Source organism: Spermophilus citellus (genome assembly GCF_964194105.1).
Source record: "Spermophilus citellus genome assembly, chromosome: 14".
Taxonomy (NCBI): Eukaryota; Metazoa; Chordata; class Mammalia; order Rodentia; family Sciuridae; genus Spermophilus; species Spermophilus citellus.
The window spans coordinates 71,994,674-72,020,948 of NC_138194.1; the positions used below are offsets into that span (position 1 = coordinate 71,994,674).

The 26,275-nt window shown below is 30.5% G+C and overlaps 1 protein-coding gene across 33 annotated transcripts in view; it reads left to right on the forward strand.

The window, feature by feature from the left end:
- RIMS2 (regulating synaptic membrane exocytosis 2) overlaps positions 1-26,275 on the forward strand; it is a gene marked incomplete at both ends in the record, with an annotated part of 602,684 nt that overhangs the window by 466,551 nt on the left and 109,858 nt on the right. For 11 of the 33 annotated variants that reach the window (XM_081266187.1, XM_081266159.1, XM_081266190.1 and 8 more), the window contains one exon: positions 18,603-18,775. The exons of 18 other annotated variants lie outside the window; for them this stretch is intronic. In XM_081266187.1, the coding sequence (XP_081122313.1) occupies positions 18,603-18,775 (173 nt within the window). Of the gene's footprint in view, positions 1-18,602; positions 18,776-19,640; positions 19,893-26,275 lie in introns of all 33 variants that reach the window. 4 more of the 33 variants (XM_081266168.1, XM_081266157.1, XM_081266185.1 and 1 more) reach the window with 1 other exon arrangement.

Consider the following 26,275-nt stretch of genomic DNA (forward strand, 5'->3'; position numbering starts at 1 on the left):
ATACATATAAAACTAAAATTGATGAAATTATACACTATCAATATAAAATATTTCAGACAGTTAAAGACAAATTACTTTTGGCAAGTATACTGCCATTTAACTAGAAAGTCTTACTTTATTAGACTTTATTCTCTTCTCAACACTGAGAAGACACATTCAATGCAAATGTTGAATGTTTTACATTGACTTGTAAGAACACAGGTGATGGAGCCATCAACAGAGGAGAGACACCTTGAGGCTGGTTAGGCGTGGCCATATATGTACTAATTAAATGTGTGATGTTTATCTAGGAAATCTTTAAGGTTAAAATATCATCAAAATGTGACAGCAGTTTGTGATAGATGAAAGCACCTCCAAGAGTGAGGCACACTCTACCTACTGGGGTGGCTTTGGTAGGTATTTCTATATTCTCAACTTCTTTATATTAAACAGAGTTGTGATATCCATTTCATAGGGAAGAGATGTGGATTAAATAAGATGATATATATAAATAGGTTAGCACCTACTAAATGCTCAGTAAATGATGCAGACAAAATTACTTTATAATAAAAACAGCAAATTTAGAAACTGGAAATGCATATGGTGGGGCCCCAAAGAAATGATAGAGAAATAATTAAGCTAATGAAAAGGAGTTTAGCATGGTTCAAATATTTTTGGTTGTTTCTTTTATAGAGGGATTTGAGTAGAGAATACTCAAAGGAACAATCAAAGAAAGAATTTGTGAATCTTAAAATTAGTTGGAGATTGAAGAAAATGTATTATAACATAATGTCTAATGGAAAAATTACAAACAAAACTACTGAAATTAAGAAATTATGCTATCAAGGTCAACTTTAAAGGTTACTAGGCCTTGAAATAATTTATAAGCACACATATGGCTGGGGGTATTTAGAAAGAAATACTCTTTCATAGTGATGTCATAAGTGGATATGAAAACTGAAAGATTAAATTTGATTTATATAAAGCAAGTTTTAAAATATAGATAGATGTCCATATACAAATTACTAAGAAGATACATGAAAACACATGAATTTGGTTATGATGAACAAAGGAAAAATGAATTATATTTTAATTTTATAACAATGATTGAAATAGAATTCTTGGGAATTTTTTTTTCTTAAGCAGACAGTCGTAGTTATTAGCCCAATAACATAGTAAATTTGGGGCAGGTCTTATAGGCACTGGAGGAAGAGCTGCTATAGCAGCAATGTTCAGAATACCAAGAGAATATAATATACATGGACACCAGATTGTTGTTTGATGGTATCATCTGATCAAATAGACTGAGAGAACTCTTTTTTTTTAGTATTTATTTATTTATTTATTTTTATTGGTTGTTCACAACATTACAAAGCTCTTGACATATCATATTTCATACATTAGATTGAAGTGGGTTATGAACCCCCAATTTTACCCCAAATGCAGATTGCAGAATCATGTCGGTTACACATCCACAATTTTGCATAATGCCCTATTAGTAATTGTTGTATTCTGCTACCTTTCCTATCCCCTACTATCCCCCCTCCCCTCCCCTCCCATCTTCTCTCTCTACCCCATCTACTGTAATTCATTTCCTGAGAGAACTCTTAACAAGAGTGATCTCAATAACCCAATCTCTGCCCAGAAAAGTCCTCATGGAGTCTATCATGCTTCATTTCTGGAAAGAATGAAGTGTCCTCCCTCAGAATAAATAGTCTACTGTTTCATGAACAGAGAGGTAAAGTTCAGATTTTCAAAATATTCCTGCTTGGCTTGGTCTAGTCAGATATCCAGCAGAATGCCTTATGCTTTTGGATCAGAATTAATTTTTTTTTCTTTACATCATTGTCCTCTACTTCTACAATGTTAACTTGTTCTATTAGATAATAGGTTAAATGGATTATCATAGGCTTTGGGTCTGTTCTGAAATGTTAAAAGAAACTCATGGGTTATTCTGCTTCTGAATTCTAGAGGAGAAAAATCAGAAACTTTTAAAGTCATAATTGTTATAAGAGTAAGATACCGTTGTGCTGATTTTGGAGGAAGATTTCCAATAAATGCTCTTTTTTAAAAAGAGCATTGTTACTAATTCAGCTTACAGAATATGCTAGAGAGAATGCCAATGTCTGCATCTGAATTTCTTCATTGAAACCAACAGTTTTTCTGAACTTCTATTCTACCTTGTTAAACATTTATATGTATTGTGTATATTTCTATACAACCCTGCAATCTGATAGCTTTAGGTTCTATAGTAAAATCCTTAGGGAAACTTCTGGAAATGAGTGGAACTAATAGTATACTATTACTAATAGTAATACTATGAGAATTTAGTGAGAAAAAAACAAAACAGATACATTACTTGAAAGCATTGTTATTGCCAGACTAGCCTGCCAGACTCTGAAAAAGTGTACTTTGTCCTGGATGCTGTCCCACCTCTCACATTCCCCAGCTGAGATACATTTCACCAAGTATTATTTAATTTTGATTGCTTAATGACCCCAAACCAGGTCAAACCTAGTAGATTGTCTCTCTGCCTTATCCAACTCAGCCAGCCTCTGTGCCCTTAATTAATCACTTGCTGTATACTTTACCACATCACTGTATGGTTGTTCCTTTTCCAAGTGTATTTATGAAGAAAAATAAGTCCAGGTTTTAAAACATTATTAAACTATCATTAGTTTACAATATGGCTCCAAAAGTACAAGACATATTAGTTGTAATCTTATCAAGGCTTGATTAAGAAAGACTTCATGTTCAATCTTGTTTACAAAATCAACAAATAGTTGTATGGCATAATTAAAAGACAATCACATATTGAAAAGATAAAGTCATATTTTTAAAACCTTTCTGTCTTATTTTCTTCTTTTATAGTTTTTTTAAAATATTTCATGCTTACTTGTGAAAGTAGTTTTCTCATTTATATTAAACACTCACCAAACTAGAATTTGAAAGTAACTCAAAAATTCATATGTATTTTTATAATTTGTCCCCTTATTTCTGAGATAAATAAAGGAAGGTAGCCAATATGTCTCTAAGGAAGAAAAAGCCATTGGAAGTATAATTTGTTGCTATAGTTTTGAATTGTCAATAACTACAGTTGTGGCCACATTCACAGAAGAACTTCTGAAGTCTTGATTATACTAATAAAGATATATGGGAATTTTTTAACATCACTCTTCAGTTAATTTTTAGGGATTATGACTAAATATGGAATAGAGAGTAGTGTTGAAAGTGTGGACTCCAAAACCAAGCTGCCTGAATTCAGTGCCTTCAAATCCTACTTTGGAAAAATTATTTAATATCCTTATGCCTCAGTTTCTTATTCTTTAAGGTATATTGATAATAGTACTTACCTCATAGGATTGTTTTCATAATTAAGTCTCTCTCTCATATATATATATATATTTTTTTTTTCCATAATTCTCTCTCTCTTATAATATATATATATATATATATATATATATATATATATGTTAGAACAGTGTGATAAATCAGTTCATGTTAGCTGTGATATGATAATGTTGGTGGTGATGATGATGATGATAGTAGGGAAGAAGAAGAAAAAGAATTGCTGTGTCCAATAGATAACTTGCTCTCATCAAACCCCTTGGGGATATAGTCTTATATGTTACCTTTAACAATCTAGTACACATAGGTAAATTTATCTCTATGGTAATCTTAAACGTTAGTAACAAGAATAGGAGGAAAGGTGGAAATTTATGATATTATTAAAAACCTAAAAATTGATTTCATTTGTCTTATTTTTGCCAGACTAGTTGAATTTTTATCTACCCAAATTGTTATCTTACCATATCTATGTCCTAGAGAGCTGGGTATACTTCAACTTTAATTCAAATATTTATCTGTTCATAGAGATATACATAGATAATAAAATTATATTTACATGTAAGTGATACACACACATACTATCAAGCTTTGAGCCAGGGAATTTCTGTTTTCCATGTTTTATGATAGAAACAACCATGGTTTACTTCTTCCTTATCTTAATAGGAATAAAAATAAAAATATAAAAGACCTATAGTTTAAGACTTTGTAATTACAGTGAACTTTTAGAAATTTTATATTTTAAGCTTAATCTTTGATTTTGAACATTTCTGACTTTAGTTTTCTTTTTCCCTTAACATCTTGTATTAGTTTGCTAGTGATGTCATAATAAAATAACATAGACTAGGTGGTTTAAACATGGGAATTTATTTTCTCACGGTTTTTGGAGGCTAAAAATTCAAGATCAAAGTTTCACCATGGTCAGTTCCTTCTGAGGCCTTGCTTCTTAGCTTTCAGATAGCTGCTTACTTGCTGTGTCCTTAACATGGTCTTCCCTCTGTTTAAGTCTGTGTTCTATCTCAGTATTTCATAAGGACACCAATCAGATTGAATTAGAGTCCACCAAAGTGACCTCAATTTACCTAAAATGTCTCTGAAAAGCCTTTTCTCCAAATACTCTCACATTCAGAGGTAGATGGCTTTAATATATAAATCTGGGAAGAACTTAATTCAGTTCATAACACATCTCCACAAAGTAGCTAATGGTCTTCTAAATTAATGCTTTAATGTATTTTGTAAGCAAATTTGATTGTTTTGAACATTTCAATCTCTTTGATTTTTGTTGCTTTTCTCTTTCTATTTCTTGGTGTTTTTCCAACTACATTCTCAGGTCTTTGGAGATAAAAAAATATTGTGGTTTTGTGTTTGCAAGTTTATTTTTAAAATGATCTTTCTGAAATCATAAAACACATTTAAATATGGTTTTCCTAGCTATAATTTCATGCTGACATTCATGCATGAGTTCAATTCTTTACATTTAGTTGTGAATTTCTACCTCATACCATGTAGTCATATTTCAGATAAGGATGTGTGAAAGAAATATCTTTTTGTTATGAAGAAGTCATTTCAGATGACTAAGACAGCAACTTATGTGTTAGACTACAGTATAAAATAAATGATAAATTGTTATTTCTTCCCTTTTAGTAGATATGTTTCTAAAAACTAGCAAGAGAAAGAATTTTAAATTATATCTGGCTACCTGCAGTTAAAAGTACCAATCTATGTTGCCAAGAGTACAATTTCTTTCTGTATATTGCCTAAGAATACACAGGAGTAACATTTTCTTTTTACCTCCAACAGGAAAAAAAAGTTTTCACATTTGCTTTTATCAATCCTTCAGAGATAGTTTTGCTAACAATTATAGTACCCTACAGGAGATGAATGATGTAGATCATAGAATGGGGTGAGATCTTGCTGTATGAAATCAAGGAGGATATGGGAAATAAAGAAGGAACAAATGTGATGAAATACTATAGAAATATTCTTTCCATTCTTATTCCATTTAGGCTAATAGGATTAAATATGATTTGTTAATAAACCAAATATAAGAATATCCAAAATGTAAAAACATATATACCTTCTGATACAACTATAGTACTTACCCCTCAAAAATTATAGTTTCTGTTTTACATGCTGAGAATTTTCTTATCTTTCGTATTAAGCTTTATATTTCTTGATAATTTGGACTATATTTCGTTTATATTTGTAGTCTTTTCAGTGGCAGATATTTTGCCTTGATCATAATAAGTTCCCAGTAGGATTTTTTTTCCACGGGGTGGGGTGAGGGGCAGGGGCGGGTAGTCAATGAAAATGGATTGGGTATGGAGGGAAAACTGAAATAGTAAAGGGTAGGAACATTTGGAAAAGTTTTTAGATATAGTTAATTTTAAACATTTGGTATCAATATTAGGACAAAATATGGTCTTCAGGGGTAGGTTATGGTGTAAGAGAAATTTTCTAATGGGCACATGATTATTGATTTTTCTTTTTAAAAAATATTTATTTTTTTAGTTGAAGTTGGACATAATACATTTATTTTATTTTCATGTGTGCTAAGGATCGAGTCCAGGGCCTCACATGTGCTAGGCAAGCACTCTACCGCTGAGCCACAACCCCAGCCCAGATTATTGATTTTTCATCAAGAGTTAATCATAGTAGAATAGTGGGAAAGATTGGACAGATTTGAGTTTTAATTTTTATTTTATAACATATGATAAGACTTTGGACAAGTTGCTTGATAGTTGCTCATATCCCAGATGTTTTTTTATTTGCAAATTAAGGAACACTTGTAATATATAAGTACTCCACACATAGTTCATACTTTCATTATATATTAACACTTGGATTTTTAGGAAATCTCATTTCTAATTAAGGAAATCATTTGATCTCTTAGCCTAATTTTTGAAATTAGTTTTGAAGTAGATTTTTATATATATTTTTTCCTTTTAATTCTAATGTTATTAGAAGTAATCTCACAAATGCTTGAATCTATATACTTTTTCATGAGCTTATTGTATAATAATTATGGTTTAGAGAGATGAACTTATTATATAATAATTAATTAACAAATTAATTTTATATGTAAAAAAGCTGTTATTTTTCTTAAATAACTCATAGCTAAGTTTGAATTTACACCTATGTCAAAACCTTTATTCAGTCAGGGGCTCACCTAGGACAACATGGAGCCATTCCCATCTATAACTTCAGGTTAATTCAGTTCATTATAATTTGAATATAATTTCGTTACATAATAACTTTGTAATTGTTCTTCATTTGGAAGGACTAAATTCTTCAAAAAATGAATCTATTAATGTTTTACCAAACACTCATAAATTTAATTATTTCTATTTTATTAACTTTGAAGTTTGTAAAATAATGCTCCAGTCTTATAATGATATAATTAAACTTGGAATATGTTTCATATTAGGAATTTTTGGCTGGTGGTACCTTCAGAGAATAGAAAGAGTATACAATATTAAAATGTTACCTGTAATTAGTATAGCTCTAGGCCAATTGCATGGGAGTAATGGTAGTTATTCTTTATTTATTTAACATATGAGGTAGAAATGAGAAAGAAAGAAAGAGAGAGAGAGAGAAAGAAAGAAAGAGAGAGAGAAAGAAAGAGAGAAAGAGAGAGAGAGAGAGAGAGAGAGAGAGAGAGAGAGAGAGAGAGAGAGAGACAGAGACAGAGAGACAGAGAGAAAGAGAGAAAGAAGCCTGTGAGTGGAATTTTATTCTGATGGATGAACTAAAACCTGCTAGTACAACACAATTTCCTAACAAAGAAGATGCCTATAATTTTATGATTGAACATTTTCAGATCATTTTCATAACTAGAAATGCTTACAATCAAGCTAAGACTCCAAGGCATAGTCATAACAGAAAATATTATTTCTAGCTGGACATAATGGTACATAGCTACAATCCCAGCTACTCCAGAGGATGAGATGACAGGATCACTCTAGGGCACAGTTTGAGACTAGCCTAGGCAACAGTGAGACCCCAATCACCAAGAAAATAAAAAGAAGAGGAGGAAAATTTTCCATTTTATTAAGCTCTTTTCCCATTTTCAGACCCCTCCTTTCCCCAGCTCCCCCAAATCACCTGAATTTTAAACAGTGTATGGAAGTTATTTAAATATTATATAAAACATCTCTTTATTCAAGTTGATTTGTATGTTATCATTTTGGTTTCTGTAAGGTTAACTTTCTTCAAATCCATCTAGTTCTACTTGTAATGAGTGTTATTTAGTGTCTTTGTATTCTGATTATACACATCATTTTAGGTAGATTCCTCAACATTTTAGAAAAGGAAAGAAATTTTTAAAATATATATACTTAAAGTAGAAAATAATATGCAACTATTTTAAAAATAAATGACTTTAGTTCTAAATTTGTTTTCCTAGTGTCTTATTAAAAGTGAGGCAAATTACAGTTGGCAGTTTTTTTAATGAAAAGGAAAAGACATTAATACTAACAACTCATACAATCAATAAATTCCCTTCATTTTTCTTTGTTTCTCAGTGTTTTCCTCTGTATTATGAGAAAAGTTAGATGAAATCCCCTCAGAGGTTTTCTTTAGATTTAAAATTTTGATTTTTTTAATTGACAATGATGAGTGTATAACTCAAAAGTATGCTTCAGCACCAAATTATGTTCCTGGACCTTTCTCTTAAACAAGCATGATTATCTTAGTTGTCTTTTGCATATCTGAACATATGTTGTAATCTCAGTGGAAGACATATGAACACTAAAACCTTGTTTAAGGAACAAATAGTAGTATTTTAGGGTGGAAATATACAACAAATTTGGATACATATGAGGAAAAGAGTGGAAAAGTTAGCTGTGACCAAATTTTAAAGGACTTCGAATCTCTCATTTAATTTATAAAATAATGTTTTATACTACACTATTTTTATGTTCTACATTATTTTAATGTCCTCTATTTTAATATATATTATTTTAATTTCTATATTTATATATTATTTTTCTATATTTTTATAACTCATAGAATTATAGATTTATAGTATCTGAACAAATTTGTGCTTTTAAAAGATTTCTCTAATGGTATATTTAAGATATATTTGGAAGGAGATTAAATAAATTCCTTTAGAGACTATTCTATAATCCAAGCAAGAGATAATTATTTATCTTTGCTCCTGATTTGACTGTTGACTTCATCCCAAATGGCCTTTGTGTAGACACAACTAATGTCTTCTTACAAAGGGTAAAAATAGTGGACCTCTTTCTAATTTTCAACAGAATGTAATTATTTATGCCCTATACCTTAATTTTACTAAGGTCAGGGCAATTCTGGGGCCCTTTTGTTTTTTCAATACCATATAGCTATTCAGGATATTATTTAGACTTAATTTTCTTGTATACAAGTACCTTAAATTATGCAATTACCTTCTATTATACTAATATTTGACTGGGAACCCCAACTTTACACTCACAACCTGTAAATTTTGTATTTATGCCTGCTTCCGATTATCAGAGCATTTGGTCCTGTTGCTCTGTTCTCATGTCTTATGTTTATTGCAACTTTTGAGATGCTAGCTTGCTATTGATACCTGTAGTAATATCTATACCTTGTTTCCAATAAGTATACTAATGTTCTTTAACAAATTATGAAAGTTACATAGTAAGCCATGTAATATTAGATGGTTACAAAAGACCAAGTGTCATGAATTTTTGTGGTTAGGGAGCATTTATTTATGAGTTTTCTTAATTCTATCTAGATCTTACAGGTTTCTTATCTGAATTCTTGGGTAGAGAATTATTTAATCATAATAATGATATTAGTGTTTTAATAATGCCTAGGCACTTAAGTTTGAACTATCAGTAGGAATTTTGTTCCACCCTTTCTTGAATTTGGTATAAATGAAATTATTTACCATTAAGGGCTTGTTCCCAGACAGAACAGAAGGAGATGTTGCTTTTACTATCAAAATGAGATATCACTATTTATATATGTAAGGTTCTAAGAAGAACAAACTTAGAAAACACTTCTGGATTGAGGCAGAAATTTCAGACAATATAAGTTTGAAATATTACTCAATAATAAAGAGCATAAAATCTAATACTAACTAGAACTGTTGAAAAGAAAAAATAAGTTATTTACCTTAAATGATCACATCTAAATCAATAAATGGCTGTGTTAAAGTTGTATGTATGTGTTAAAGTTGTATGTATGTGCCAAATTTTTAAAATTACTCTTACCAGATATGGGAAAGAAAAAATTATATATAAAATTTGAAAATTATAAATCATAGTAATAATTATTTTTCTTAGTACCAAATATAAACATAATTATAAATGTCAATGTGGGTTAATAGTTTCACAAATGAAGACATGAATTTCCCAAGTCAGGTTTAGTGGTATCCTGTCCTAAGAAAATAAGCCAATCTGACATCAAAGCACAATGCCCTATATTTTTTAGTGAGACATGAAATTAAAAATATCTTTATAGAGTTTTAATAGTCATTTCAAGTTTTTTAAGTTAAGGTAAATTAGTTGAATTTATAGCTCAATGATGGTGAAAATTTAGTATCATGATTCAGAGCTTCTTTAGTTTCATAAAGAACTATGTCTAATTATTGTCATGACAAGTATTTATTATGTCTTAAGACTAATGATTACATTTAAAATCCACATTAGGCCTGTGAAAAATATATTATCGACTCCATAGATCTAGACTCAAAGAAGTTGAGAGACTTGCCCAAAATTAAATAGCTACTTCTAGGTGTAATAACAGTTACACATCCATATGATATGGTCATTATGATATGTTACTTTTATAATCAATATTCAATGATTACATTATGATTTTCATCAATATTGTTAGTTAAGAAATGTGTCTCATATTTTTTCTTTTTCTACTCATGCATAATGAGTATGTATAATAGTGGAACTCATTGTTATGAGGAATATATCTCTATATCATGAGATCAGATAATATTTTTTCTGACATGAATCAAGAAGACTGATATTGTAAGTCAGATTTGCATTCTACTATTCATAAAAAAACTGACAAATTATCTGAAAGAATAAGCTATTTTCCTTATTTATATAAGACTTTCAAATAGTAACCCAGAGCTCATACCACTTCTGAAAATGCAAAGCACTCTGTCTTGCTGTTCTGTTGTTAGAGTACATCCCCATTTCAGTGCAATGGCTACTACACTTGTTGGCTCATATTTAAATTCCAGTCAGAAAAAAAAAAAAAAGAAGAAAAGGCAAATGGCCATACTAGCTGAGTCAGACCACTGTAATCAGAAGATTACAGCTCTCCTCGGGGCCCAACCCCTATATTCCTGCACAGATTTCAGAGGCCAGACATGTTCTAATGATTACCCTGGCTACAAGGAATCCTGGAAAATGAAGTTTTTTTTTGTTTTGTTTTGCTGTTGTTGGTAGACTAACAAAATAAATCTGGATTCTTTTAGTAAGGAATGAAAGGGAAGAAAGCATATTCATTAGCATATAAACATTCATTAGTAACCACCACAAATACCTAGGCTTTAAGTAGTCTGTTTGCCACCCGAAAGTCTGAAGTCCTATTCATGATCAGGAATGTTGAGATGATATTTGTTCCCACTAAATGAATAAGCAAAATTGATTGACTGACTAAAATGGAGGACATTGAAGAAGGAGAAATCAAAGATAATCAAATTATCTTTTAGATATCCAGTTAGATTTAAGCTTAATAAATAATACAGGGAATATAAGAAATACAAGAATTGTTTTGGAGTGAAAGAGAATAGATTTGCTCTGGATCATGTTGAACTTGATATACCTGTGGGAGATATTTGTTAGCATCTGTAAATATAATGAGTATACATAATAGTGGAATGATGGAATATAGGCTTGAACAAGCTTGGGAGAGAGGAAAAGGCAAAAGATAGTATTTATTAGTCATTATATGGTTAAAATGGAAAAAGAATGGATTAGATAATCCTACAGCAGTATATATAATGAAAAGAAAAGAGGGTTAAAATGGAAAGTGTAATTTTTGATTCTAATGTATGAAATATGATATGTCAAGAGCTTTGTAATGTTTTGAACAACCAATAAAAAAAGAAAAAAAAAGGAAAAAAAGAAAATATCATAAAAATATGAAAAAAAAAGATGAGGGAAACTGAAGCCAGTAAATGAGATTAAAAAGGAATAGTGGGGAGGTAGCAAAGAAATTATCAGTAACATTTATCTCAGAAGCATTTCAAGAAGAGAGAGGAAAAAGAAAACTAAAGACACCTCTGACTGATGAAATAGGAGATTATTGTTTTGTTTTTAGAAAATTTTCAGTAATTTTCACTGATTTTGATTACAATTGTAAATTTATTTGTTAAAGGCAAAAGCATGAGCTCTACAGCTCCCTGAGATCTCTAAACCTGGGATTTCAACTGGTCTTTCTGCCTCTGGGTTTTGAAAAATCAGTGGGAGTAATGTTCCTCAAGGATGAGCAAATTACTAATAGACAGGAGTTCCCACAAAATCAATCCTTTGGGAAAGTCATATAACGACTGACAATAATTCTTCCTCTACAAATTCTCCAGGATAATTTAATTACCTCCATTAATTTCCTTCAGACCAGGAGAAGTGGTTCTTTAGTAAATCTAGACCTATGTGCTAGTGGCTACCTTTTTTTTTTTTTTAATAATAGCTTTTACCTTAAGCTGTTATCTTAGCTCTTTCATGTTTCAGAGGTTTCCTGATATAAGTAAGTTACAGATATGGTATATCCTTGTTCCTTCCTTAGTCCTAGGAGTCTTGGTCTTGCAAACAGTTTCTCTGTTTCTAAATTTCACACACAGTGACCATTGGGTAACTTGAAATCAGTGATGATGGGAGGTCTTATACCACAGAAATCAGCAAAATCTGTATTCCCAGAAAGTTCATTGTAATACTTATCAGAACACCACTATCTACACACAACATAGAGAATGAAATTATTAAAGTGAGTAAACTCTATGTAGCTATAACAGTATCTTGTATTCTGACTTGATAATTTGTACTAAAAATAATAGTCCAGTCTATTGCCCAGATAAAAGTCAGCCATTCCATTCATTTTACTCATTAAATAAGCATTGGGTTACTTCTGTGTCCAAGACATTGATTTAGATAATAAGAATTTAAAAATTAATAAAATTTATTATCCTTGGGAGCTTATCATCTACTAGAATGGGTAGGAAAGTAGGGATGAATAGATGGACTGATGGATGTATGATAGATAATTGATAACAGCAATAAGAGTTACACATGCTACTACATGATAAAACTAATAAACGCATGGTTAACTAGTTTCAAAACACTCAAAGCAGTGATTAATTTTCCTTGAATGAATTAAGGAAGACTTCATGAGGAGATACTATCCAAGGGTCTTGGAGGGTAACTAGATTTACCTCATAGAGGAGGTTCTGAGTATGGGTCATCCCAGCTCATATCCCCTATGTTTGACTCCAGCTACCATAGAGGTCACCTCACAAGGTTTAGAAGATTAATTAAAACAACCTACAGGGCTGGGGATGTGGCTCAAGCAGTAGCGCGCTCGCCTGTCATGCGTGCGGCCCGGGTTCGATCCTCAGCACCACATGCCAACAAAGATGTTGTGTCCGCCGAGAACTAAAAAAAAATAAATATTAAAAATTCTCTCTCTCTCTCTCTCTCTCTCTCTCCCCTCTGTCACTCTCTCTTTAAAAAAATAAATAAATAAATAAATAAATAAAAAAATAAAACAACCTACATATATTATTTTAAACATTGCCTTTCATGGGAGATATATATATATATATATATTAGCTAGTTTTTTACCATACTGACCGAAGATGCCATCATGACTGAAGACCATCAAAAGAGAAAATTTAGTGCCTCCATCTGCAATGAAAAATTTAGAATCTTGACTCCTTTCCAGACTCAGCCGTAATATTAGGATTCATTACTCCTGAAACCTTCCCTTTCAACTCTGTTCACCAGGAATCTTTCAAGTCGGGATTTCATTTGCAGAATATTGTTTACAAGGCTAAATCTGAGTCCTCTTTGCCTTCTTTCTCCCAAGTAGAGACTAATATCACACAACAATAGCCTCTTTAGGAGTCATATCTAAACAAAATTATGTCTGCAAAATAATTTCTGTATAATATTCAAGTTAAACACTGTAACAGCCTTGGGTAGGTCAGAGAAAAAAGTCATCTGAAAGTAGCTCACCAAAGGGAGAATATCTGTGATTGCTGCATTATCAATAGGTAACACTATCTTTGAATTTTATGGTGCAAAGACACAATGGTATAAATGAGAGAATCTTCTTGCTCACAGGATTATTTAGTTGATTGCAGTGTAGAAGTCCCTCTCCCTCTGTTCTCTCCTTTATACCCCAGAGTGATACCAAGATTCTTGCTCAAAACTTCAGCCTTCCCTTACTCTCTTACAAAGAGTATTCTTTAACTTAGTTTTTGCCATCTTTCAATTAACTCATTGTTTTTCCTCTCCCTGAATATGATTTGAAGATTCCTCCAAGTATTTTTGATAATGTAAAATTTACTTGCATTCAAAATTAGACTTATTGCGTGGTATTTTGCAATGATCAATTCCTTACACTGATGTTTTATGTAATATTTTATGGAGAAAATTTTTAAATTGAAGAAAATCAGTGTCTGAATAAATATTCATAATCTTATCCCCATCATTTGTCTGATTACAAACAACCTGAATTGATAAGATGCTGTAGAAAAATTAAACTAGGAAATTGCCTAACCTAAGAACTTCAAATGAGAATATTGGAGGAAATGTTATATTTATTTCAGAAATCCAATTTTTTTCAAGTATATCATCCTAAAATTTTAATAATAACCTTATTTTCATTGCAGAGACACTGTTACTATCCACTAATTTTAGATACATAAGAACATTCACTTTTCCAAGCCACAAGAACATTCACTTTTCCAAGCCACTTAGGAACTCCTTAGAGTCTGCAACATCCTGAAGAATAGCCATTTCCTGTAAAATTTTCTAGTTCATGACCTGCTTAATAGTAATGTACAAAACATCAAAATGTTGTCGGGAAAGATTCTTCAATCTTGTCCAAGACATTAATGATCTCCAGTTGGAACAGTTTTCAACTGAGATTATGAATCTTCTTTGTTTTTCTTCCACTAAAGAGAAAAATGACCCATATCACTCATTGTTCATCTGAAACCTGAGTAATAGTACAGCTAATTATTTAAAGCATTTAAGGTATAGTGCCAAGATAACATCAACCAATTCCTAAATAAATAACTTTATTTATTCACATTCATACCTGATTACCTTGGTATAATAATAATTTACCTCCTTGTATCTATAGTTATAGTATATAACTTTTGTTTGTCATATTATGGTAAATGCAGAAACACGTTAAACCATTTCAAATGTAAACTCTAGCATTAGGTCATTTTATTAGGTTTTTAGTGGGAGGTTTAAGTTGCATACGTTGAGCTGTAAAAATATGTTCAAAATAGATTGCTTGATAATTTCATTTACACAAGTTTTTATCCATACAAGTTCTTTCTCACACTAGAAATTTCTTATTCTGTTTATCACATATCTTTTTTTTTAGTGGAAGCCTGTATTATATTCCAGTGACAAACACTCTTTGTTACTTACAAGTAAACCAAGGTGTGCATTTGGTGCAAACCTTGAGTAGATAGCAGAATATCATCAAACTAGAGCTTTTAGCTAATTTCTGTTCCTTCATATGAACTGTTCCATTCAATGCCTCTTAATTTAATGACCTTGTGCTTTATGAACTGGAAATAAACATTTGTTATTTGCTAAGCAGACTATTGGGTATTTTGAATATATATATTTAAAGAATCTTAAGGTAGAAGATATCCTTATAGTACTACTAAGAAAACCAAGCCTCTAAGATTAGATTAAGTTAAATTAAATTAAATATTCGACTTTTAGGTGATAGGAGAGATACAAAGATGAAGATATTGTCCTTGCTTCAGAAGCATGTATTCTAATAGAGGGTTTGAAAAATTAAACATGAAATCTATTCACATGCATGTGCACACATACACATACACCTATAACAAGAGGTAGTTATCTGATGGATTATATAAAAGGCATGAAACTAGCATGAGGAATTTTATCTTTCCTTAAATTTTGAATATCTAAAATTTTTGCTCAATAAGCTGGATTATCTGAGAGTTCTCCACCAAAGAAATATGTAATGCATACCCTGCTTGTGTTATTTTAGAAACTAAACAAATTCTTAAGTGTTAACCTAGCCTATATGTTGCTATGAATCATAATACCAGTACCAAAAGTTATGATAGACCTAAAAAGATAAAAGCAAAGTCAGAACTTAACTACTGAAATTAAAGAGGCAAGTAAGCAATTAGGATTCAGAAATTAAGACAAAACAGAAAAATCAAATGAGAACCAATCAGAGGATCATTGGATACACAAGCACTAGATGGCTTTGGATATCTGGATAATGTGAAGACAAACATTAAAAGTGAGGCATGTTTTATGTCAGTCAAGAAGTATTATATATGTTTCCTGATAAAAAGTTATGCTATAGTTGGGATTCCCTATAAAGTGATGGAATATAGAGTAACCTGGCTGAAATGAGGAAGGATATACTAGGATTTAGTAGCAAAGTTGGATTTAATATTTTAAATTTCTTTCTAAGCATATTTCTGAAACAAATTTCTTGGGCATATTTAGAAATGGTGGTATTTTTATTGTAGTTTTAGACAGATTTAAAATACTGTATTTGTTTTGGGGTGCTTTATCTAGTATTTCTTTAGCTAAAGATATCCCTGGAATTGATATAGGTCAGTATTCAGCTACTATTAATCATCATCATCATCATTGTCAACATTTGTCATTTTTAAATACTTATTATGTGTCAGAGATTATGCTATGTGCATGAATTATTATGTTTAATCCTTGCAGCAAGCTTAAGAGAAAGGTACTGTTGTTTTGTCCATATCTTAACAGATGAAAAAGTGACTCATAGAAGCAATGGAACCAAGAAAATAAGCAAAATATTTTTTCTTGACTAGGGTTTAGACCAGTGATTCAGTCTCACTAAGAGCATTGGCTCTTATTGACTACATTATTTCCCTTACTGCTTCTTAGAGTTAGAACTTTTTTCAATTATTTTAGAAAAAATAATATTCCCAGGAATAAAAGTTCATGAGAAATACCCAAACTGTGTTTCTGTCCAATTATAAAGTATTTTCAGAGAAAATTTATTTTTATTATAAATAGATATTTTATTATAGATACTGAATTGTCAGTATCTACTGAACAATTTAATAACTATGAAAATTTTCTTAAAACTTTTGTCAACTTGAGATCAAATTTACTTATACCAAATTTGTGAAAAATATATTAATATACAATTTATTATGTATTTATTGTGCTACATGAAGGCTAAACTATTTTTAAATGACTATTTAGGTATTTTTAAATGACTATTTGAAAAATAATATCATGAACTAAATTTTGTACAAATAAGTTTATTGTAGGTAAATAATTTTTTTTAAATAAACACTATCATTCTGTTTAAACAGATAGTTCCTGAGAAAAGGCAACATTTTAAGGCAACAATTTTTTAAATAGTTTAATTGTATTCTTATTGATAATTGAGTATCTAACAAAGTAGAAAGATAAAGTAGTTTATGAATGGCCAGTTATCATCTAATTAAAATATATATGTTTCTAGATTAATGGATTTGACTACTAAAATATTATGGAGCCTTAGGAATAATCCCTTCATTTTACATTTTAAGAAAAGGATCTTAACAGATTCTTTTAACTAAGGATCTTAAGAGATCCTTATTAACTAAAAGTAAGTAAGTAATTATTGGGAGGTTCTGAGGAAAAAAAACATACCATTTTAATCTATTCTAATGTTTAAATTATGGATTGTTACCATTCTGTTTATCTTGGCAAAAATGTTTACATCTATCTAATACTTGTAGTGAACTATTATTGTTCGATGATTGTTTATTGGGTAAAAATTTTTCAAATCACAGCAAGTGGTTTATATAAGTTAATCATCTTTTCAAGACTTTGTGAAATTTACCAGTATCTATGATTAGAAAATTCTACAAAAGCTGACTAGAAAAGGATGTTTCAGTGTTATATTTGAAATACATACAAAGAAAAATCTATTAGCAGATACTTTTACTCAGTAATAGTTATATTTGGTATTCATTCAGAGAGAGAATTCAGTAGCACCACCAGGTAGTAATGATGCAGAAATAACACTGATTTCATTTATTTACATTATTCCAGATATCACACATGTATTTATTCTAATTTTCAAAACAACCATGCAAGGAAGACATTATTATTATTATTATTTTATAATAAGGCTTTTCAAGGTTAAATAATTTGCTCCAATTTACCCAGCTAGTAAGAGTTTTTCTTAATCCAGGTTATCCAAGCTCCAAGGTTTATCTTTTTAAAATCCTAGCTTGAGGACTTCTGCAAATTCTCTTTTGATGTCAATAATAAAACAAGGTTTTGTTCATTAGTTTTTACATTAATTGTATTTTATGAGAATAGATCATTAACATAAAACATTCATGTTGGTTTTCAATTTGCCAGCATATTTGAACACCTGAGAACACCCTTGCACCCTAACTGTGCCAGTTAACTCTCTGATTATTTTAATTCCAGGAAGTTTGAATTTTGTAAATAATAATGACTTTTTCTAATATTTCTAGGATTCATCAAAACTCCATCAACTTTCTCAGGAATTAAACTTTCTCTTTTCTCTTGGCTTTTCTAAAACACTTAGTGGTTTAATAATTAGATTTTATGTTATTTCTAGGTTTTCAGTGAAGCAAAATGGATTAAAGAGAAAAATTGATGCCTACTAGAATTGGTTTTTATGAGTTACAACAACTTTTCATATTTTTTTTTCAAATTTTTATTCAGAAATTGAAAAGTTGTACCTCGTAATATTAAGCTAAATGTTTATTTCCCAGATATTACCTAAATGTTCTTCCCTGAGGCCTTTGGTGTTTTGAAGCTATTTCAATGGCCTTCATTGGGGTGTGGTGAAAATGCTCTAATTACTGGCTAAAAACAAGGGTTTCATGTAAATTGAATTTTTCTTTTAGGATAATTACCATTCACTTTGGTTTTATATGCAACTGAGTGGGATATTGCAGTATCCTCTGAGGACAATTAAAGTGCTGAAATAGGAGAAAGGTAATAATTGCTTTGTGTGGTAATACTGACAACTTCTGCGTATTTGTCAATCTGTGTTAACAGTATCGATCAGGATGGGATCCTCATAGAGGGGCAGATAATATTTCCACTAAATCTTCGGACAGTGATGTAAGTGATATATCTGCGGTTTCAAGGACTAGTAGTGCTTCTCGTTTCAGCAGCACAAGCTACATGTCTGTCCAATCAGAACGACCAAGAGGAAACAAGAAAATCAGGTGAGTGAAGGGACATTAGCAGTGAACTCTTCTAAAATGTTTTAGGTCTTTATTTTTCTTGAGATAAGCATAGAATCTTTTATTTCTAAAATGTTAATATTCATCAATACAGCAATAGATACTTCTGTATAGATTACTTTCTATTTTAGCTTGGTACATATTTCAGGCATCTTTTACAGAAACAAATTTATGGAACTGATAACAATTTTTACGTACTAGATATTAGTTCATTTTTATGGAATATTTTCATTATTTTATGTTTTCAATTTAAAAACTAAATGGTTATTATACCTTGACTAAAACTAAAGCAATGGCTAAAGTGAAGAAATGTATTTTTTTAATGTCCCAAAGAATATGATAAATAACATTTTGGAGGCTTTTTTCCCCCTAGCTGAATACATTTCAGTGATTCAGAAAACAAGAATATTAATCTGTTAGAAGGTCGTCTACACATTCCCCTGAAATTTTTATAAATACATGGAAAAATTTCTTGTCTACTCCAGAAAATTTATAAATGTAGTATATAAGTTATTATAATTTGATTTTTTCACTTGTCCTGTAGATTTTATGCATAATTGAGCTGAATTATCTTTTTAAACTCTGTAATGGAGAAATCATAGCCTTTATCTATTCCCATGTAAATGTGAAAGGAAAGTATGAGTTAAAGACAATTACGATTAAGCATTGCTTACTCAGTGTTTCTCCAGTGTATGACAACGTTTAATAAAGATCTAATTTATATTTATGTTTTTATAGTTTTCATTGCCTTTTAGTTTAATTTTGTGCGTGTTTTTTCTTGACCTTCTTTTCTTTTTTCTTTTCTTGTGTTCATTTGCATGCCTTCCATTTGTGTTGCTTTCGAAAGGCCAAAGGGAATAGAAGAGGGAGGGAAAGAAGGGGATAAGCAAGAAGAGATAGCTCATGAGGAGGAAGTGGTAAAGGAAGAAAGAATTAATGAGAATGGGAAAGGGAAAGAGATTACAAAAACCTGTAATAAGGAGGAAAACAGAGAATCAGGAGACGAGGAAAAAACACAAGATATACCTGAGCAAGGGAGAGAAAAAGAACAGTGGAATAAAGAGGATTTGCAAAGGAGATTGTCACAAGATGATACCAGGTAAAATATGCTTATTTTTCATAGACATTTCTCATTAGTAATGTAGTGTTTTTTTCTATTCATCAAAGTTATTTTACTACTTATATTCACTTTATTATGTTTCATCTATTTACTTTCTAATACAGTAAAATTATTATGTTGGTAAATTTTTATCTAATAGATTGATATGCTAAATACATTTGAGTTTGTATACTCTAGCTCTGAGCCTTATTTACTTAGTTTTCAATTTCTTTATAACTAGCTGTATTAAATTTAAATTTCTCTTTAGGTCTTTTAGCATGAATTACTGTATATCTTCCCCAGTTATAGAGCCCAAGATGAGTGAAACAGAAACTTGTAAACGCTTTACCATTCCAGAAGATTGCTTCAGGGAAAAGAAGGCAAAACCCTTCAAATGAAATTCTGATAGGTTTCTATTTGGAAAGGTCTGAAAAAAAATCATTCTACTTTATAAGGAATATTATGTACTGAAACATCCATCTGGACCCAGTGCCAAAATAACAAATGAAAGCTTTACTTAGTCTCTATTTCCCTTGCCTCTTTTTAGTGCTCTGGTAGGTTCTAGTACAGTCCTGAGGAAGATTACAAAGCAGTGGCAGCATATCTCATACTTTGAAAAGAAAGGGTAGTTTCCAAAGTTTATTAGAAGACAAGCATGTTGGATTATGCCCTTCTTGGAATTCAACCACTTAGAGAAAGTGCTGGAGAGGGAACTTTGAACAGGAAGAAAGGCAGGAAGAAAACACTAGCAGTAAGGCATCACAACAACTACATTGTTATTTTCATAACACAGCTACAGAGTACCTGTGAAGCTGTCTCTATGATTTGTACTGCACACTGCTTTATCAACAAAAATATGCACTAAGACGTCATCCTTCTGCTTGAGCAAATGAGATAATTACTTTTATCTGAAACTGAAAAGTGCCAATCATGTACAGTTTTAAGGAACAGTGTTTTCTAGCAGTCCATAATTTGATTTTGTGTTATACAAAGTCTGCTTGATAAGCACACCCTTTTTATAAGCCAAAATTTTCATTCTTATATCTAAACCTAATATCAATTTGTACTCTTCTCAATGTTAATGAGAAAGACAGTTGTGGCAAACATTTACCCATTTGGTATATAATTTAGAGGTTTAGTCAGTACTTCCCTTTTTATCATAGACATATCTATACTCTATGAAAATTTCTGTATAACAGGTATTAAACATAAAACTGAATCTTAAGTAAGGCATACTTTGTGATTCAAGTTTAAACTAGTAATTTTAAGTCTGTCTTTTTATATATTTAATGTTTTTAATTATTTATTTATTCTAATTTGTTATACATGATGTCAGAATGCAATTCATTTCTTATTATACCTGTGGAGCACAATTTTTCAAGTCACTGTACACAAAGTATTTTCACACCATTCATGTCTTCATACATGTACTTAGGGTAATGATTTATAACTCATTCCACCATCATTAATATGATTTTTATATTGGCTTATTTTTCGGATTTGTTGGGCATAGAATCATTTCATCACTAATTCACTGAGAAAAACTTTCCAAGATTTCTAATAGATGAGTACACACAAGCACATTGATGCTTTTCAGGAGCCAAACAAAATTCAACACTGGCATACTTGGCTTGGTGGGCAGAGGTTTAGAGAAGATTAAAATCTTAAATTTTCAGGTTGTTAATATTTTTTTCTTCAGGATAAGAGCATATTGTTTTATAAGGGAAAGGAAAAGATGGTAGTTCCTAGCATGTGATTCATCAAGGCATTGTACTTAAGTAACTTAAGTATACTTCTGGAACTATAAACTGTAGGGAACCAGGCTCTAGGGAACATATGTTCCATAAGATGACAGGAAATATAGACTAAAATTGTTTTTAAGAAAATATTGATCTCATTCACCATTACAGCATAGGACCTTGAAAATTTGTTTTCATTTCTTAGGATAAAACTAAAATTCTTTATTCTAAGGAAAATATATCTGAGTGTTCCTAGTAACATTTTGCTTTGGTACTCAAATAATCACAGGTTGTTTAAACACAAAAAGCAACTTATGTACTTATATAACATTACTGGAAATAATCTGATTCTGTAATATGCCATGAATATTTCACTGGAATCCATGTTTTATAAAGAAAAAAAATCTGATCCCAGAGTATTTACAGCACAATAGTATTATAAACACAATTCATTATAATTGATATTTTCTTTACAGTAATTAGATTTCATTTCATGATTATATTGTTTATAGTAAGATGAATCAAGGTCTAAAATCATATTTGTCATTTAAAATGTTCTAATATATTTTTAAATTTGTTTTCAATTTTATATTTATTTACATTTGCTGATTATGTACCATATGAATGTGGTAAATTGAGAGATAAAGAGAAAAGCATTCATTCATCCAATATTTATTTAGAAAATTTCAGGTACTGTATTAATAATTGTAGATACACATGAAATTAAACATTTAAATTTTTTATCCTAGGATGAAATAGTTTTTAGCTATGTGTTCATGGCTGTTTGAGAACAGACCTGTATCCAAAAAGTTATCATCAAAATTCCTGAACAAATTCACAAGAATACTTGATGAAATAATTTGGTACATAAAGAAGTGACCTTAAGTAATCTGAAAGAAAGAAAGAAAACCAAATATTGAAAAGTTTAGTTTTGTCAAAACCAATTATGTCTGTCACTTCATGTTCCAAGTAAACTCTATCCTTTTCTTCAAATTGTATCATGTGCGCATAAGACAAAAGAAAAATTTTAAAGAGCAAGAAACTCTCATAAACTTTTAGTTCTCAGGCATGTATATAGATGTTGTGTGTAGACATGCCTATACATTTCTCTTTTTAAAGAATATACTCTGAGATAGTGAAACTTTTGAAGGAAAAAAATGGCATCTGTTCAAATTTTCATGAATAACTATTTTTTCAAAAGAGACGTAAACCATTTAATTATCTAGGCAAGCAGAATAAATGTTAATTAAATATTCATTCAGAGGCATTGTTGCTAATATACTAGTTCTAGATAAGAATTAAAACTTGGAAATAAATTTAAATGACTATAGATTTGATGTATACGGCATATTTTGCCTATGTTACAGACCTTTAAAGAGAAACAAGTAAGTTGCATGAAAATCACCATGGATTAGGAATCTGAAATACCATATTCTCATGCTGTCATCTGTACCTATTCACTTTATCTTTCTGGGCTTTTTTATCTTGTCAAATGGGAAGGGGATAATTTGTGATTTGCACTCCTTGCCATAGCTTAGATGAAGAGAGAACACAGCAAACAGGAAAGTAAGCATTATCTATTATTCTGATGATTTCACTTTATTGTCACGAACTGGAGATAATTGGTTTTGTGACTAATCACTGGTATAGTAAACAGCTCAACCTAAGTTTTTATCATTTGGAATGTTTCCAAAATTTATGCAGCTGGTACTTAATATTTTGTATATCAAATTTAATTTTTTGATATCTGGAAATTTGTTTCGGTAACTTATTCCAGAAGGCTTGATGCTTTTCTACTATGTATCACCAATGGCTTATGTTCTTTAGTTTTTTCCAAATCTATCTCCTAGTTAATACTACTGAAAATCTTGGAAGCCCTAATAATTTCTACTCTTTCTTATGATTATACATGATTCTCAACTAGAAGATTTTAAAAATACTTGAACATAACACCTAAAAGTGTGATTCTGAAATTTAGGGTGATGCCCAGAAATTTAAATATTTAAAACAAAAACTCTAGGTAATTATGATACAGGTAGTGTAAAGTTTTTATCCCTCCTCTTTTGGTTTGCTTATGTTTTCTAATGCATTTTAAGATCAGCTTGCCAATTTATATGGGGTAAAAATGGGAGTTCATAACCCACTTAAATCTAATGTATGAAATATGATATGTCAAGAGCTTTGTAAGGTTTTGAACAACCAATAAAAAAAAATGGCAGCTGATATTTTGGTAGAGATTGTGTTCAATTCTATGAATATGAGGATTATTGCCACTTTAAGAATATGAAGATTTCCAATCTAGAAACATATGATGTTCTGTTTATTTTTTCTTTATATTCTTGCATTAATGGTTTGAAATTTTCAGTGTATACATCTTGACCTTTCTATTCAATTTAATCTAAATATTTTATTTTATTTTTGGTTCTATTATAAATGGAATTTTTTCTATTAATTTTATTTTTAGATTATTCATTATTAGTGAATAGAAATGGTTGATTTTTTAATTGACCTTGTATTCTATAACCTTGTCATACTCATTTATTAGCCCTAATGTTATTTTTGTTTTTTTCTTAGGATTTTCTATATAGGACATCATGTCATCTGTGATTAAAGATAGTTTTGCTTCCTTCTTTCCAATCTAAATGCCTTTATTTATTTTTTATTGTCTAATTTTCTTTATTTATATTTTATTGCCTTTATTTTTTATTGTCTAATTGAACTGACTAGGACTTCCACTACAATATTGAGTACAAGTGGTTGATTCTAAGTTCTTAAAACAAACAGCCATTTAGAATGGCTTTTGCATGAGCTGTAAAAGCATTTTGGAAGATGTTGTCTCCTATGCTAACCACCATTTTAGAATAGTCTATGTAAAACTTTTTTTAAAAAAATCTCTTGAATAGTTGATTTATATGCCTTATTGATAAGAAAATAATAGATTTTTAGTCTAGTCTATCAGGAAGTTCAAGTTTAATGTCAAAAAAGTGCTGAAATGATTCAATTTCTTTGACTACATTTTATCACTATATTAAATAAAATAGTTAACAGTTTAACTTTTGCCTCCTTTCGATTTTAATATATTAATAATATAATACAACATTGTGTTTTGGTATACTTATCTTGATATACATATTCATACCAAAGTGGTTACTTCAGTTAGGCAAGTGAATATACCCTTTATTTCACAAAGTTACCTTTCTTTTCCTCCCTATCTATCTCTCTCTCTCTCTCTCTCTCTCTCTCTCTAAAAGTGTCTAAAATCTACTTTCTTATTTTCCTCCTTTTTGAGGTTTTGTTTTTCTTTCTTTTTTATTACAATTATGAGTTATGTATTTTTCTGTTGAAACTACCTCAAATTGTGTATCCTGCCAAATTTAGTTAGCAGTTTTCACTTTTCTTTTTTAAATTTTTGACCCCATTTCCATTCTCTTAAAACATTTTTCTACTCTGGGCTTTTGTTATTATACACTCCCCTCATTCTCTATCCATCTCTCTCTATCTTCTCTGAGTTTTCTATATTCTCCTTACAGGCTGAAATAGTTCAGGATACATCCTAGGTCCTCTTTTCTTCACTCTACATATTTTATCTTGGAAGTGCATTCTGATCCATGGCTATCCATACACACACACACACACACACACACACACCACACACACACACATACATACACACTCGCTTACCAAGTGTATTTTCAGAGAATTAATACCACATGTGTGTATGTGTGTATACATATATAAATTTCAAATATTTATTCCAGAACTTCCTAATTATCTGTTAGGTATATTCAGTTGAGTTCTGACCATCTTTTTGTCTCTTCTAAGAAATGCCAAACTCGTTATGTAGAATTAGATTCATAATACCCCTCACCCAGGAAAAGCATGGTGCTGATATTCTTACTCCTGCTCAAATCAGAATCCTGGGCAACACTCTTCACTAATTGTTCTCTAGTCATCACAGTTCCTTTCTTCCAATGACATTCTTATTAATTTCAATGCTTAATTAGCTTTGAATTATGTCCATTTCTTCCTGGCAACATTCTACTTCCATAATTTAAGCAATTTTCTGTCAAGGAGATTGGATTTGTAGGAAATTGTTATCTTTAAAAATAACCCCCACTCCATACTTATTGTGATAATAGCATAAAAATGAGTAGTTGATTTCTCTGAAGTAGTTCATTTGTGAAAACCTAATAGAAAAAGCTGTCTTCACTGACAAACGGATAAATAAAGTGTGGTATGTTCACACAATGAAGTATTATTCAACTGTAAAATGATTGAAGTACTAATTCATACTACACTGTATGAAACTTGCAAATGGTATTCCAAGTGACACAAGAGGTTGTATATAATTTCATTTATATGATATATCCATAATAGGAAAATCCTAGAGACTTCACAAAGTTGATTAATAATTTCTAGGGGTTGACATGAAGGGAGAATGGGAAGTGACTCCTAATGATATAGGGTTCCCTTCAATGGTGATGAAATGTTGTAGAATTAGATCATAGTGATGATTACACAACTTTGTGAATATATAAAACAAAAACGCTGATTCGTACACTTTAAAGGGGTGAATTTTATGGTATGTTAAATATTTATTATATTTTTAAATGCCAAAAAGAAATTCTCTGCAAAAAGAAATCT